Consider the following 18361-nt stretch of genomic DNA (forward strand, 5'->3'; position numbering starts at 1 on the left):
GCCTGTGGTAAAATCATCGTAATGCACAACCTCTCGTGGCTTATCGCTTCAGTACGTTAGTAAAAAGACGTACTGTATTGTCTAGGTGTCCTTAGCAAGAATAGCTGGTTTAGGCTTTTGAAAAAGCATTCATGAAAACTTACCACAATGTGGTAACAGAGTCAAAGGACAGAATAAAATAATAGACTGTATAGCCCTTTGTGGGAGTTTTCGATTTGTCTTTGGCTTTCATTTCAGGCCATGCCCCCCATTGACAGAACGAGTGACCATTTGTCCTTCAGTTGAGAAGCACTGACAGTTTTTTGTTAACATATGCCTTCTGTGGTCACGCACAGCCAAAAAGGAGGGGCAGATTAAAAAAAGTTCTTCGCTTTGTATGATTATCTACGAGTGGGTTATCATTCACATCCTAAGTGCCTTCCACTACCTATAGGAAACAGATCCTTAAAACTGTCCAGTATGACTAACTCTCAATTAAATGGATGGAATAAGGCTGACAACTTCATAACATGGAGCAAATGTAATTTACTGCACTCATGAATTGGCTTTCACCAACACTTATAGGTATTACAAAGGCACGCTGAAAGATACACTAGATGTATTAAGCCTGAGTATCCATTTATAATAATATAATATATAATACTGTCCATAGTAATAGCATGTTAGAATAATGTTATTGCCTTTGCAAACATGGAAGAACAAGCTAAACAAATAATGTCGCTCACATTTAATTTGAAATGGGTTTGGAGGTGTTGAAAGACGTAGATTCGGTCAGAAAGACCTTTACAAACCGTTTTAATTCAAATGGATAAAATATGCAATGTGGAGTGTTCAGATACCTAACTGCGAATTGTCTTGCGTGTGAGTGTCAAGAGACATCGCCAAAATGTCTTAAACTGAGTTCTGACTTTAAAAAAATAAACCCTGCAACTAACAGACAGATTTCACAATCAACAATGTTTCCAAAACAAATGATCTAAGCTAACCTTCATTTTCTATCTCTGTTTTTACTGCATTCACGCAATTTGTATTTCCCCCAAGGAATTTTAGAAGAAACAGCAGAGACAAAGCAAAAAAGAACTTCTAAGCACACAACATTTCATCCAAGCAAGCATCCCATGCAGCAGGTGAGCTCTGGTGAAAAGTTACCTGGGTTGCACCTGCCGTGATGCAGTCGCTGAAGGCCCCACGTCGCGTGAAGAAGGCCAGCAGCTGCTGCCAGCGCGAGGAAGACGAAGGCAGTTCTTCGCTTGAACTCCGTTTGGTCCACTGCCTCTGTTTGGACCCCGGGGCGGCATGGCCAGATCCAGGGTTGGCTCGACCGCCGCGCGGGTACAGCGTGTTGTTTCCGAAGATGTAATTCATCACAGCCCTTGGGGCCAGAACAGAGCCGCAACAGCTGTCAAGCGCCTCGGCAGCTGGGAAAGTGGAAGCGTGGCGGAGGGAGGCTACACCTGGATAAGGTTACAGCATCCTCTCACGAACGCGACGGCGGAACGACGGAAGTGTGAAGTTAAAGCCGACAGCCCCAAATCCATCCATTGGCCGACTCGCAACCTTCCTGTCCTCACCAGCTGGGAGATCAAGCGTGCAGCAGGCTCATGTTGGAAGTGAGCAGGAGTAGGAAGGGAGGCGGCGATCGCGCTGCCCACGAGCAGCGTGCACTACACTGGGCTCCGACTCCGGCTCCAGACGAGCAGGGACCTGAGAGAAGATCAATGAAGGAGTTGGGAGCTCTCTGCGCATGGGGGAGAACCTAAGAGCTCGGAGAAGCAGGAAATGGGTTCAATTAACCGGCAAGTGTTGCAGTCGAAAGCCCCACGGTTCTCAAGGGATTCTTAATCTAAATGGACCGGGGTTACAAGATGTCCACGAGCAGGTATCAATCACATCACTTTCCTAAAAGCAAAGCGCATTAAATATAGATGCTGGCATTTAGGGTGGTACCCTGACGAAAAAGAAAGAATCTGCGTTGCTGTGCTCCTTTTCTTCGTAGGCATGGCCGAGCTGAGAGAACTCCACGGCTGATCATTACAGCCACAAATCTATTTCAGCAACGCTATTGATTTTTCCCCCGCCTGGCACTTTAGGCTAAAAGCTTCATTGTTCAGAAATATACGATTAACCTAACGATTATAAAACTTTCTGCAAGCAAACATACTCATGACGCCCAGCGTGAGAGGGAGGCGCGGATCTTGCCAGATCCAGAGGTAAAGGTAAATCCAGAGCGCGCATCGCACGTTGACAAGACGACGACACCGATCCCATGCTGTCTGGATGCTCCTTCTGACACAGATCTCTCGCTTCACACGCTGCAGTCTCTTTCCACACACATATGATACAGTGAGGGGGAGACAAAGGCTGAGCCTTCACAGGCGGAAAAAAAAGAGAAAGAGAATTCAAAAATAACCGCGTCTTTGTTAATAAGGCAAGAATTCCTGCGGATCTCCGCTGCGACGACGTTCTGCCTTCAAACCTATTGACGGCGGCTCCGTGCCGGCGAAAACTATCCGAGGTGTGCCACAGGTGTCAAATGAGGTAACAGACATTGTCACAGCTTGTGCCTCGATTTCCCCCCAGGACCAAAACCATGGCAACAGCTTCCACATCAAATAAAGCAAGCATCCCCATAGAGCCCGAGCCCAGCCTTTTCTTCCACCTAAATAGCTTAGATTCACAGGGTTTTAAGAGGAATTAAAGAACCACATACGACGGGCCTATTATTGCACAGCATCTGATCAGAGAAACTGGCAACCGCCTTCAGCGATACTGGCAATTTTCACATTAGCAAAAGGAGGAAGGGGAAAACAAACAAACATCCACACAAAACCGTGTTATTACATTCGCTCATGATGAAAAAATGTATTAACCACATTTGGAATTTTTGCGACATAAAAAGAACAAATTTTCGCTTGCCTTGAGACAATGCCTTAGGACTTGCTTTCCAGCATTCTCATTTAAATGTGACCTTCAGTGTATCAATAATTCATTAGCAATTAAATAAATACACCAGGCATTTATTTTTCATGAGTGTTGCTGTGGACCCCTCATTACTCAAAATCCAGAACCCCCAATGTCATGTTAGCTCGAGACACGGGTACAGTGCTAAATGACCTCGACAAGTCAGTGCCTTAAGAAGCTTCACAAAAATGCTGTGGATCCATGTTGTTCAGTGATGATGAATCCAAACTGCTCACTGATCGCGGATCAGCACTCTCAATCAACAGAGCTGGATTTACAAACAGCCAAATCATACCATAATTCATCACATTATAGATGAATTATAACCTTTTGCGTCACATTGCTACTGATGTGAGATTAATATTGCACTACCAGAGAAACACAACATGCAAGAGGGAGGTGTAATCATGCGATTACTGTACAGTCTATATATTTCCCAACAGAGCAAAGGAATATAAGATAACCAGTAATATAGCTTCTGTATGGGCGGTGGTAAACAATAGGGATCTCGAAAATATACAGGGTAAACGCTGTTTTATGTTTACTGTATTGTGGTTTGCAAATTGTATTGTGATATACTGTGACCTTTTTACATATTCAGAGCTTTGCACACATTATATTCTCCTTTTAAAGTTTAGTTATACAGGAAAAATATGTTGCGAGTTGTCCTAAGGCCCACACAGTAGGTTTCTTTTTCTAAACAGACTCATAATAAATCATCGCCTTGGAATTATAATGTTCTATCTGACATTTTTGTCAAAATTGAGTTATTCACGTATTCTTGTTCTGTGACAACTTATTTACATTATGTGATCATTTTTTTGTTTATGTTGTGTACATTTTGGGGCTTTTGGGAAACAACAAGGTTTTATCTACAAAGTCAAATGGAATGCAAAAAACTCGGAAGCTCATCATCTCAAAACTGCTCAGAATGCGGCTAGAAACTTTTAACTCCAAGGCGACAAAATAAATGAAAAATTTAACAAACAGTGAAATGACCAAGGCAGGCAAAATGACCAATACTTAAAGCTGCATGTAATCTGTTAATAAAAATAAAATCATAAAAAAACGAATTAAAAGAATCTATGAAAAAAAACTATTTGCAACAGTAAGCTTATAATGATTTATAATGAGCTGTCGGGTATTATTTTGCAACAAAATTTCATTTTCTCGGCATCTGATTTCATCACAGGTAAGGATAAGAACATAAAGTAGCCTGCAATTTTGTGTTTCAAAAAGAGATGGTGACATACAGGCAAACATTATGGATTGCTGGACCGTTACCATTACAATCCATTTACATAAACAACTTCTGTGGCTTCTATGGTTTGGCTATACAGAACAACAGAACCATTAATCGATTGAAAGGAAAATTCACTGCAGATCACAAAAGAAGATATTTTGAAGAATGTTGGTAACCAAACAACATTGGCCCCCAATGATTTCCATTCTATGGACACTACCGAGACATTTCTCAAAATATCTTCTTTTGTGTTCTACAGAAGAATCATGTACAAGCTTTGAATGACATATTAGTGAATAAATCATGACAGATTTTTCATTTTTGGGTGAACTACCCCTTTAAGTTAATAGACAGATCTAAAACTGACATAGTTTTCTATACACAGTTTTCTATACACTCAGTTGTAACACAACACAAACTATTTCTACTACAACTACACACTCACGCAAACACATTCGTTCACTCATTTTAAGGGAGTATCTCCATTATAATAAGCATCTGTCTCTTTTATTTATCACCTCACAGACATTCCCTCTTTATTCCCAACCACCAGCAATGTAGGCAATAAATCGATAGCACAATACAAGGACAAAAGCCTTCAGAGCGTCCCCTGCCACTTCCACAAGCTCTTGGTCTTAAGGCCATATGAATTCGGCAGTAAACACCGGAAAAGAAGAGTAGTTATTTCAGAGATGGAGTGTCAGCCACTCGAGGTGACAAGAAAAATACCACGAGGCGCCACTCCACATGTGAATCAACAGGCAGCGCGAGATTGTCCTGTTATCATCTTCACTATTATACAGGTATAAAAATGCAGAAACATTATAAGCAGTCTTATTATCAGCAAGCCCCGGTAATCAGGGTGCTTGTGGATTTACAGACAGAAGCTCGGAGTTTTAGCTACTCATCTGTGCATTTTATTAAAGGGACAGTTGACCAAAAAATGAAAATTATGGAATTGACCTTGACTTCCATTGTATAGAAACAAAGCCACAGAGGTATTTCTCAAAATATCTTCATTTGTGTTTCATAGAACACAGAGGCATGTACAAGTTTTTAACAATATGAGGGTGAACACGTACAGTAAATGATGAAAGATTTTTTTATTTTTGGGTGAACTATCCCTTCAAATCTGAAAAGTTCCTCTATTCTACTCCTCTACAGTATTTCTAATAGCATTATAAAATATATTTTTCATAATATAGAATAATTTAGTTTAAGTAAAAAAATAGCTAATTTAATGAGACAGCAAGCTTGGTTAATGAACACTTAGTCATGTTTTACAACTTTTGTTTAAACGTGGCCAGCTATGCCAATGTGATGGGTACTGGTCAACATATTAATCAATGACCATCTTAACCATCTACTGCATAAAAATGGACCGTAAAATAAGGTGAACGCACACCTGCTAAATACGGTACATCATAAAACTCGTTTTATGACAATTCACTAACCTCCATATTGAGTGCTACAACCATCCATAGTCTCTTAGGGACAGTAGCAGATAGCAAATGTGAAACAAGTAAATAGTGGTTTTATTACAGAAACGTCATGTATCCTTTTTTTTCTACAGAAGAAGAATGTTTATTTATTTTCACAAATGCAAATTACAATATTACCTATTATATAAAATGATCACTATTGTAGCAGCAAAAAGTTAAATGTGGCCCAAAAAAGGTAAAGAAAAACAAAACGTTTGAAATGTCCTGCAAGTAACTTTGCTTAAACTCCACACGTTCCATTTCTGTCCCATAAGGAAATAAAACAAAGTAGAAGTACTGCTTCTAACAAACATTATAATTTAAACCTACACATACAACACACATCTTTAAAACTCTGTGTGACTACAGATTTAAGTGAAGGAAAATGTTACCGCGGAGGCAACATTTTCTCTTATGTCCCCTCTCTGTCCTGTGATTTACATGCACAGCTCAAAGTCACTCTGTCTGGAGAGAGCGTGTCCCGCAGACATGCATCATACATCCCTACCTCACGTATATAATGCTGACTGTTACCCACCAGCAACTGCAGCTGCAATCTCTTGGTCTTCCTAATGCTTCTGATCAGATGGCGTCCCATCTTTTTTGCGTACCAAATGGACGCCAGCATGTCACCTGCGAGTCCCGTGGTGGTACCCTGCACAGCGTGGCGCCGGGGACTGACAGACCACCAGAAACAACGCAGTTCTCCTCAGCTCTTATTCAAACCCCTAGAAGCTGCGTCAAGGTGATCCCAAGATGCAATGCATGGAGGACAGGGGCTTCGAGAATGCCTCTTCACGGAACACGTGGACACACTTGCTGCCCACTAGGGCACTACAGGACTCTAAACTGTGGTCTGTAAGATTCCCCAGGAAGGACACTACTCATTTTTCACTAATGCCTTCTCTCTACCCCTCCTCCCCTGCTTTTCTGCTGTCTTTGCTCACAGCTAGACTAACAGAGAATGCGAGGATGTGGTTCGGTAGAAAGAAAACTGGATCACAGAGCGGTTCGGATCAGAGAGAGTCAGCATGCGCTGAAGATCTGAAAGCATCCTGTTAGAATGTAAGGGCAGCCATGTAGTTTTATTCCACAACTATGATTACTAATGTTATACAGATTAAGCACACAATTGTTAAAATTACATTGCGATTCATGTTAAGAAAGTTTTATTCGCTGTATGCGGTAAATCATTGGTTCTCAACCGGGGGGGGGCTACAGAGGTACTACAGTACAGGTGGGGTGCGACGGTTCCCCGAAAACCCAACCTTTGGAACTCGATCATGAATGCACGGAGGAACGCGATTGCAAATTGACGGACAGCAATGTTCTGTCTGAAGCTGCGTGCATGCGTGCGTGGCTGCGCAGACTCTTTGTAGGTCCTGCGCAGTGCAATTTTAGGTTGAGCACAAAAGCATAATATCTACAAAGTATGCAAACGTCCACTCTGGAAGCAGCAGCAATTACCTCTACACCATCTTAAGAAACAGGTAGATCATATAAGTATGTTTGTCTTTCAGACTGTAATTTCAGAATAAGCTCAAGTCTCTCTCTCCCGATGAGTTCAGAGTGCGCGTGAAGGGAGTGGCGTGTTAATAAAGTGCCTTTTCATATATTTCTGAACTTGGACGGCTGTTTAAAGCTGTTGAGTTTCATTAAAGTTGTAAAGTGCTATTTTCGACAGGCAAATGACACCACACCACATCTGTAGTATAAATTGCGATGTTAAAATCAATGAAACGCGCACCGTTCTCATGATCTGGCAGATTAATCATTTTGGAATAATGCCCAAAACACTACAATTTTGTAATGGTTTTAATGCAAAAAGCTAATGGTTCACAATGGTACTTTAATGGAAACCATACATTTCTGTGATGGTTTCTTTTGTTTTTATCAGCAGGGTATGTTACATTTATAATTTGATCAATCTGCCATATACAGGTATTTTTTGCTTATTTATATATATATATAAACTATATCTAAGGTATTTTACACATTATCTTATCTATCTTCAATGTACAGTATGGGGGGGCGCCAGTTCTTTAAATGGGTTTACAGGGGGGCGCGACTATGAAAAGGTTGAGAACCTAATGATATCTGTGGTTAGGCCTCAATATGGTAATAGATTTCTTCACAATTTCTTTACATACTGGCGTGTCAAAGGCCAAGCAACAAATCTTGCAAGTAACAAGCCAGTAACAGGTATTACTTGTAACATTCGTGACTGTAAAAATCTCAAAATTAAAAGTTAACTGTAATTTAACTACCTGTCATGCCATGCCAAGTATTAAGTCAAGTACATCTTAGATCAAATTTCCCACAAAAATGAAAATGTCTTTCATCATTTACTTACCTTCATGTCATTCCAATAGGTTGTTTGCAATCATGTGGTTTTGATGACACACGAAGTACCAAGTTATATTCTCCATAGGAATTCATTATCAAAAACTCAAAAGACCTATGTTTAACGACCTAAACAATGACCAGGAAAGCCCACATTTCTGTTAACCCTTACTTGTAATAAACACTAGCTTCTGTTAAAAGAACGAGTCCTTAATAAATGGATAAAATGAAAAATCTCGCGTTAAGCGTTTCTTCCCCATAGAAGTCCATCAAAAGGAAACCGCTTAACGTACCGAACCAACGACGACGGAAAACCAAGTTAAATACATTTGTTTATCACTGATATCAAACATAAACATGATAATTGCAAAGGTTTTATGTTCTCAGTTTGTCGCTGTCTTGAGCCACATTATGTGGTTGCTTTATAATGAACTTCTATGAAAATAATCTCCGGAATAAGTACTTGTTCTTTTATCAAGAGCTAGTGTTTATTACAATTACGGTTTAATAGAAATTATGTTTTACGTGGTCATTGTTTCAGCATGCTAAGCTTCTTTATAATGGATTTCTATGGGGAGTAAACGCTTAACGCAAGATTTATCACTTCATCCGTTTAATAGATTTGTTCTTTTAACAGCAGCTAGTGTTCATGACAAGGTTTGACAGAAATCTGAGCTCACCTGGCCGTTGTTTAGGTACGTTAAACCTCGTTAAGCGTTTTTAAAAAAGTTACCTGGCTCGGCTCCTCCCGCCGGCAGATTCCAGTTTACAAGCCTGTAACTTCCCCTTTCATCAACTTTTGCTACGCAATAAAAACACCTTGTGGTTTCATAGTTTGATTGATTTGAACATCAAGATAAAACGTAGACATTTTGAGTTTGTGATGGTGAATTTCTATGGAGAAAATTACTTGCTGCCCTCCATCTGCACTTCGCGCAGTGCCGTGATGTCATGTACAAACAACCTATACTGGGCGCATTGATTTCCATTATACAGACACAAAACAACCTAAACATTTCATAAAATATGAATAGTTTGGTTCCAAAACGCTATAAATCCATTTAGATTAATTTGAGTAAAAATGCGTTTTCTTTACAAAGAAAGTGGCAAGATGAAAATCACTATTTTCTGTTTCAAAGTTTCACATAGCATCTTTAGGTTCTAGTAACATAAAAAATTCAAATCCAGATTTTGCTGGATTTTTATAAAAACTGATCATTTTCCCCCAAAATGCAATAAATCCATGACAATTTTTTTTTAAATGCAATAAATCCATGGAATCAATATAACAGTTATTTTTCATATTGAAAATACACAAAAAAGTGAGTTGATCCACATATGACAGCTTCTGACTCAATACAATACTAATCTTACATACAGGCACTGCAATACATTCAATCAGTCATCGCTCCTAAATGAATTCAACGGGTCATCTTTTTAACGCTATAAAATAGTGCCTCATCTTCTTAATCTCCTCACGTAAATGATTAGATTTCGATGGCTTGCGTTTCTTCCCCACCGCAGAAACCAGCACAGGTTCATAAATGCCGTCAAAAAAAATTTTTTGTTTGTTTTGTTTGTTGAACACAAAGTACAAAGTAGATCAGGGAAACTAGGAGCCGACTGTATTCAGAGCGCCGCCATTACTGTTTACAATGCGTGGAATGGTGTGCTGTGATTGGTTGAGCGGATATATCGCATTCTGCAGAGCAGTGAGACTGGCGTATATTGCGGTTTGGAAAGAAAGGGAGAAAACATGACAGAATAACATGGCGGATATCGCATTTTGCGGAAAATTAAAAAGTGACTTTTCAATACCGACCTGATACAATACTGATTTTGGCGGAAACATTTTTTTTTTAATGGTGTCTTCATATCTTCTTTTCTGTTTCACAAAGTCATATACAGATTTTTAATTACATGAGGGTGAACAAATTATTAATTTTAATTTTGCGTGATCTGTCCCTTTAATAGATTTATGTATACAACATGCAATTCTTTATACATACAGTATCAATAATTTACATCTTATAGAAGATATGCAATACAGTGTATTCTATAATACTATAATACTATTTTTCTGTTTTTCATGATTTCTGTTTTCATTATCTTAATACTATTGCTTTGCAACAAAAACCTAGGAAAGTACTTTAGAAATTAAATTTAAAGATGCTAATGTTTAGTCCAACAGGTTACATGGCTTTTACAGGCCCAAAATATTACCATCATTCTGAAGAGTCACCAACACTGGCATGCTAATGAAAGATCACATTAGAGTAATTACAGTTAGATGCTTCAAATATTCACAGTGTCTTCCAGGAGGTCACCTCCTTCACCTGAGGCAAAATGCCCAAACTCTGATAAGATTTCAATTACACTACACAAGCTAAAGAGGTCAGTCAGACACCTTGGTTAATTCTGCTGCAGTAAACAAATCACACGTCGCTAAAATGATGATAAAGGAATGCACATGAAGGCATTCTGAAAAGTTTGCCATTACTGGATTTGTTTGATCATGTAAAATTTTTACTGATATTAACTAACTAGCACTTATGTGTGTGGAATGTGTGATGTAATTTATATATAGCACATTGCATTTTAATTTAATTTTTATTTACTTGCATCTTATTAGAGATGTAACTGTGTGAACATTTTAGATCACGGTTACGGTGAACAAAATTACCGCGATTCTCAATATAATCGCGGTTTTATTCACATGTTCTGGAAATGTCAAAAAAGTACTGATGTCAACCAAATTTAACAGTGAGTTTACCTGTAAATGTACTTTTGTTTGATTTACATCAAATAAATAACATTAATATTAGTCATGGCACATTGGGGACATGAGTTAAAAGTTTCCTATTTCAGATTAAACACAACCTTAAGTGAGTAAATCAAAAATTTTCATGCGAACACAACACAACTCAGCAATTCATCTGTCTGCGTGTGTTATGGGGGGTACTTCAGGACCCAGGAGAAGGCGGCATGACATCTTTTCTCATAACAGCGGTACCAGAAGAAACAAGCTAAACGGAGTTTCAAACTCATCATATCACATCATTTAATGGAAAATGAATAGAAATGATGGGTCTGTATAAAGAAATATGAAGTAAATGTGTATCAGTATACTGCATCTAAATTTCCACAAATGTGCACATTTTTGGATTAAAGTCCTGATTAGGGAAGCACTGTCATCACAAACCCACAGGAGCAGACGTGAATAAATAGCTATGTCTCGCGTTTTTTTTATCCGAATGTCAAAACTCCTGTCTCCTGATTTACTCTAAAAATAAAGCGCTATATCCATAAAGGCAACTTGACAACAGTGAGCATTCGCATGGACGCCTTAAAGGTACAGTAGCAAACTGAATCGAATTGTAAAGCTTTGAGAATAAGAACAAATGCCTATATAAAACATACAATGACTGATTATGATGTTTTTTATCATAAAAAAGATCTGATGAATCCTTTTGTGGTCTCAAGACAAACATATTAGCTTTGAAGCCATCTAGTTTATTTGTTAGTGCATCGAACACTCTTTCTCTTCAAAATACTCCAATAATAATATTGATGACTCATCTTGCACCACACAGGTTTTCGTCCAATCAAACACTCTCTAAATTAATAATGTCTTGAGAATCTGAGCAAAGATTTTAACGGTCTTTAACCGCTGAGCAAAGCAAGATATGAGTCCTTTAAAGAACATGAAGCAAAGTCAGAGTTTACTGGCAGCCATTAGGTATCCTTGTCAACAGTTGTTAAGTGCCACCATATTAATAAACACGTGGGATTTCAAGTCTTTGCACTCACAGAACACTTAGTGCCCCTGCCACAGATGCACTTGTCCCCACAGAGGGCATGGTCTAAGATAAATTACTGATTGTACCGGAGTCATAAAAGCACCTTATTAGAATTCAAAGCAGCGCGATGCAGAAACGCCTCCACCTCCAGCTTCCATTACTTTATACGTCTGGACAAAACTAACGCACTAACTGCCCTGCAGCTCCAGCCACATTAGCTCCAACTGCATTACCCTCCACTGCTGATGACAACCACTAAAGACATACACCATAAAAAAATGGAAAAGCCTGAGGCCTAAGAACATGAAAAGATTAAGAACGAAATCAAATGAGAGTTAGCTCATTGTCTTGTTCACAGCCACTCATGTGTGACTCGCGTCTCTCTAAAACATTTACAGTGAAAAGTTGCTAATCACATAATTTACTGCCATGTTAAAAAAAACTATTCAATAGGATACATTTGAATAAAATATAAGCACTTGAAATATAAATACAAACTTGAAATATAATACAAACAGGCCCACTGTACAATCTGTTGGAATAGAAGTCTGCAAGCGTTTTTATATAAGGACATTTTCACAACCTCCCCCAGAAAATGATTTGTTGCTGCTAACCCTTATAAACACCAAATGCCCACTTTAAAAAAGCGGCCTGACATTCTGTTCATTGGACACGAACCAGCTCTCTGAATGTGTGAAGAAAGAAAAGCAAAAGTGAACTCTTCCTTTCAATATAACTAGAAGAAACATGCGACAAAGCTTTCAGAAATAACAATGGATCATTTAAGCAACGAATGGACATTTTTGTAGAAAATTCGAATGTTTAGGCCAGCATAATCTGAATGCACATGTCTGGTAAGTTTTATAATAAAAAGAAATCGTCTTATTTCATTGGTGCTCACAAAACAGATCTGGTCCCATTTCTTCCCATAGGACCAAATGCATTGATCATCTGGCAAAGTTTCATGTCTACCTTGTATAGCAAGATATCAGTTATTAAAAGCTTGAAACTTGAGTTTAAACAATTCTTTAAATAAATGAAAGAATTACTTTTTTCAGTTAAACACAAAGAGAGATCCAAGGCCTCCATCACTAGGAGGCCTTGGATCATTGCAACCAGAGCAACTCCAAAAATAGAGTCAAAAATTAAAATAATTAAACTTTCTGTAATTCACATATTCAAATGTACATTTCTTTCACAGTTTACATTTCTCCTTTTTTCTCATCTCAACACTCCTATTTTATCCAATGAAATATCAATGAATATATCAATCAAACATTAATCTCAAGATAAAGTCATACAATAATAGATTCCTTCTTAAAACTCACAGATTATTTAAACTTTCCTAACTCAAACAATCTAAAAAGTCCAGTTATTCAGAAAAAAATGACATTTTCAAATGAGCCAACAAAATATTTATTTTAAAGTAACAGCGTGTTATTGTACAGTACATAGACATCTCACCGTGACATAAAAATGAACCACTGATAAATTTAGATCTATTAGTTTCAGAAGTCAAAAATGTTAAGATGATGTTTCAAACTATAACAACAACAAAAATGTACCAACCCCCAAGCCATCTTACACTGTGACTTCTCTGCCACCTAGTGCTTACCAAACTAACTTCAACAAGACCTTCTCCAATAAACCTTTCCCCTGATCTCTCATCTCCGATTTGCATGGAGAGCTGTAGACAATAATGAAAATGTGTGTAAATGGAAATTACAGAATCGCACTGGGTTACCTGCATCAGTGCGTGGCTGCGCGAGTACAGAGCAGCGAAGACAGGGGCCGGGACCTCCTCACTTCCTAATGTTGAGGGTCCATCAAACACGCACTCCAGAGACTCTACCTGGAGAGGGCACGTAGCTCAGGTGGTAAATATGGGTACTGAAACCACACTCACAAACACACAGATACCAAAATATACGTGCCCACAAGCAGCTGTTGAATGAGTTTGATGCATGTTGAGCCCTTCAATGAAACAACCCATGCAGCTACGAAACACAGAACACAAATGCTTCACTAAGCAACAAACTGCTAGCACACAACTGGAGTTGTGTGGCAGAAGCACATTATAAAAATGGCGTCATTTCCATTGAGAGTGCTGAGACAGATAGATCACAAAGTGCTTATCTGTGCTTACTGGATGGTATATGACATACTGTACAATAAGTGTGTATAGACTGTAAAAGTGTAATATTTAGGGCAGCTTCATCTAAAAGATTAAACTATTTATTAACCGTGTTAAAAATATTGAATGCATTTACAGTAACACATTTCAATAAAAAGGCCAACTGCTTAGCAACAAAACAAAAACAACTATACTGGCTCTTGCTCAGATTTCACCCACTTTTGATGAAGACTTTTCACTTGTTTTTTTTTGTTGTTGTTTTTAAATCACACCTTGATGGTATTTTTAGGATACTCTTTTATATGGAATATAGTAATAGAAAAACCATCAAAGCTTAACCCCACCAACAATAACAGGAACTCACAATGAATAAAGTTTTGGGAGATTTTGTTTCGAGTCCACACCCTGAAGCACTCTCAATCCCCTCCCTATGGATTACAATAAATCTAATCTACTAATTATGTGAACCAACAACTGTTTATCAAAAAAAGCAAAAAATAATAATAATCTTAAAATAATTTTTAAAAGTGGATTTCTGGGTTATATACCTGAGACCACTGGTGAAAAGACTTTTATTTTGAACTTTTCCTATTCATTCATTTATTTAATTATTTATATTATATTCTCACACCTTATTTAATCAGATAAGCAATTTAAGTGATAATTCAATAGATATTATTGTTTATTTTTTACAATAGACAGATCTTCCTTTTCCTAAATGAATATAGTGAATTTAAATCTTGCATGGACTTCAAATCTGTGTAAAACATAATAATCCAGGTTATTGCAGCATGATCTGAGATCTGAGTATATTGTGTGCCATTCAATAAGATGTGACCTTTTGCACAAACAAGTGAACATTTTACCGCTTTACATGAAGAGTTAATTTGCCTAAACAGAACTCTGTTTTTTTCCATTCTCAAAAATCATGTTTTTTATCCATTCAGGGTGTTACCTTGTTTTTATTGTGTTTAATTGTATATTTTTATACTGCAGTTTGATTGATATTACTTTGAATACACAATACAAAACATGATTTTTGCAAATGAACGGTTTAAAGGAGAAGTGATTTCTAACCAAAAATGTGTTATTTACCTATTTGATTTGTGACCTCAGAAAGAGCATGAATTCTACATATTTCTTTTTCATGACATTTGAAATTTACATTTTTCTCCTGGGACAGATTAAATTTTTAATTCCATGTTTTAAATGTAATCTCAGTCTTTTGGACTCCATTGTATGTTTCTAGGCCATTAATCATGATTAATTAAATCTATTGACAGCCCTAAATGTTAATTTATCCATCCGCATACATGTGTAATAAAACATAACCCACTTTTCTTTCCCTAACAAAGTAACAATTTATTCATCCTTTCTTTTATTCATCAGTATCCATATATTTGTGGGCCTTTGCAGGTATGCAAGCCAGTCACAGGACGCTACAACTGTGGGACATGGGGAGCCACAAGATGCCATCTCCATCTGTGCTAATAGCCCAAGCCAACCATGCAGGGATTCATCCCACAATCCCATAATCGCAAGAGCTTAAACAAGCTACATGCTCAATGGAATATCAAATAAAACATTTCGATGATCCTTAATCAATATCACATTATTTATAGTGCATGTGCTTTAGGAGATGTCGTCAAGCTGTGTGCCACTGAACCGAAAGGTTAAACAATCCATTACTCTGGATGGGAGCATCCCCGCCGGGTCTTGACTGCCAGTAGAGAGTTCTGTAAATAGAAACCTGACCAGAGGCATGTGGCTCATGAGTCGTGTGCTACAGAAAGAGTGCAGACATGTTAGCATCATTTGGGGCAGAGAATGCGTAGAGCGGTATCAGATTGAAGGGAGAATTGATCGATACCGACAATTTAATACGCAGTATTAATGCAATATGAAATCTCAAAAAGAAGTTTGATCATTACAACAAACGTGACATCACCAAAACAGCATCACCTTTTCAAATATACATTTTTTAATATTTAAATGCTTTCTCCTATCCGAGCTTACTGTAATTTTCCTTTATAGGTTGATATTCCTGAAAAATGTAAACACAGTGGCTCTAACCAACCCGACACAGCTTGGGCAGGATATTTTATTCAACTTCATTATTATTATTATTATTTTGCAATTCTGTTTGATGATGCTGGTGCCACAAAAATAGCCCTTCAAGTGGAAATGATTCTTTCATTACAAACAACAACCACAAGGTGGTGTAAGACTGCTGCATTCACCAAAAAGGACAGAAACAGATCCTATGATCGGCCCGATTTAAATTAAGTTGTTATGAATTGTCATCAAACTACCCTGGGGTGTTTCAGTAGATGACATGCTAACATAATTTGATTTTAAAAAGCAAAATTATCTAATTGTATAGTTTGTGGTATGATGCACGCAATCGTTTAACGTAGCCAATACTGTCTGAGATTCAGAGAGAAAAGAGAGCGAGAGCATCAGCCGGGCGAGCAGCCAGAGCACCATCAGCCTAGAGCACATGGACTGATTTAAGAGAAATGCAGGCTCATAGTGATGTCAGAGCATGTGTGTGTGTGTGTGTGTGGACGGAGAGCATTAGCTTGTGCTCTGCACAGCTGAGGCTGATCGGAGGTGACAGGCGGGGCTTGTCAGGCGCTGCTCTGTCGGCATGCAGAGAGCTTCTCTGATCTGAACCCAGCATTGCTCCTCAAACATCAGCACTGCTCACTCTGTGCTCCAGATTCTGGCTTTGTAAAACTGTCACATTATTTGCAGGGTATTTGTTTTGAATGCCAACCAGTTTTTTCATTAATGATAAAGAACAGTCCTGGTTTGATGCAAAACTACATATTAAAAACAATAATGATAACATACATTTATAAGCATCCACACCAATGAAAGATAATGATCATTCTTAGCTGGCCACGGCAATTTCCATTTTTAAACTCGTGAGCCCTTTAAATTTCAATCGATTTTGATTGGCTGTCAAAGAATTGCTTGACAAAGAGTGGAACATAACTCAGTGGTCTCGAGATGCATTTGAACTGCTTTTTACCCAATCCTTAGTTTGGTGGGAGAGTCTTTTAACAAAAAGTGTTGGTTTTCACTTAGGCCTGCATACATAACGCAACCACAGAAATGCACCAAAAACTACGCAGATTTTAGCATAATTCATAAACATGTTTTATTAAATCTTTTGGGGAATGTGAGAATGGTTTCAGTTACCGAAGGCTAATTCACACTGATCGGATAAACGGCAAGTCAGTGGCTCTTGGCATTTACCGGATTCAGTATGAATTTAACTTAGTCACCATAAATTCAAAATTTGCTATTCTTTTTTTATGCAATATTGTACCATTTTAATAAATGATTTCTCTTCTTCAAATTCATGTGTACTCATAATATTTAATCAAAAATGTAAACCTCCCCCGAAAAGAGTTCTCTTCCTATCAAGAGTTATGTCAGAGGGCGGGGCTACTGCATTAGTGACTTGTTTCTGCCCCCTCCCCTCGAGCAACAAGTCGCTGAAAACATTCAAATCTCTCTCTATTTTGCTACCAACGATCCAGTCAGTTCCCGGTAGACGAAATCAAATCCCGTCTACATTTTCTTCTCATTTTAGAAACGGTTTCACTCGGATATAAATCACGATAAGGAAAAAAAAACGCAATGTTTTATGCCGACTTTAAGTATACGATATTCTGATTCCTGGTTTATCATATTCATGATTTCTTGGCGAATTCTGCAGATCTCCTCCCAAAATCAGTGAAGAAATTTGTAAAAAGATTTTGTGTACAGTAGGTCTTACATACATTAGTAAAAGTAAAAAAAACAAAATGTTTCTTGTCAACGTTAGATTGTAAACCGAATCATTTACATCTAAAATAGTGAGTGTGAACACTAAATTAAGCTACTAAATACATAATCGGACTAATCTTTCTCTAACTCACAGTTCACTCCGCATTAATATTAAATAAGTGCTGTCTGACTACTGTACAGCAGTAGAGCCCTGTGGACCGACTTTAAAGCTTAAATGATGACTGAGTAAACAAAGCTAACAGAATCCAGCTTTTAATATGGAATGTAGTTTATAGTCGGCTGCCTGTGTTTGGGCTTGGCTTTTACTGAAGCACTATTGAACTTGGCACTTGATTTTCTCACGGCGTGCTGTCAGTCACATGTAGGCGATAGCATCGTAGTTCTCTTGGGTTTGGACAGCTAATACATGAGATTTACACTGTGCTGAATTTTAATACACAGCAAAGTGACTAGTTAAAACTTTGTCGCTTGTAAACTTAGAGCTCCGTACAGAACTGCAGGTACAGTCTACACATCCACATCACATCGCACATGCTTCATTCTCCACTTTAAACTTTAAACCCAAAGACTGAATTAAAATATTTCTACTAGATTTAGT

General features: G+C 38.0%; 1 protein-coding gene across 24 annotated transcripts in view; it reads right to left on the minus strand.

Moving 5' to 3' along the window:
- dlg1a (discs large MAGUK scaffold protein 1a) overlaps window positions 1–18361 on the minus strand; it is a 110081-nt gene that overhangs the window by 48209 nt on the left and 43511 nt on the right. The window contains exon 1 of one of the 24 annotated variants that reach the window (XM_057338654.1): window positions 13573–13687. The exons of 20 other annotated variants lie outside the window; for them this stretch is intronic. In XM_057338654.1, coding sequence (XP_057194637.1) covers window positions 13573–13578 — 6 coding nt within the window. In that variant the 5' untranslated portion in view covers window positions 13579–13687. Of the gene's footprint in view, window positions 1–1149; window positions 2738–13572; window positions 13688–18361 lie in introns of those variants that run through there. 3 more of the 24 variants (XM_057338650.1, XM_057338651.1, XM_057338652.1) reach the window with 3 other exon arrangements.

This window comes from Triplophysa rosa, linkage group LG7 (genome assembly GCF_024868665.1).
Source record: "Triplophysa rosa linkage group LG7, Trosa_1v2, whole genome shotgun sequence".
Taxonomy (NCBI): domain Eukaryota; kingdom Metazoa; phylum Chordata; class Actinopteri; order Cypriniformes; family Nemacheilidae; genus Triplophysa; species Triplophysa rosa.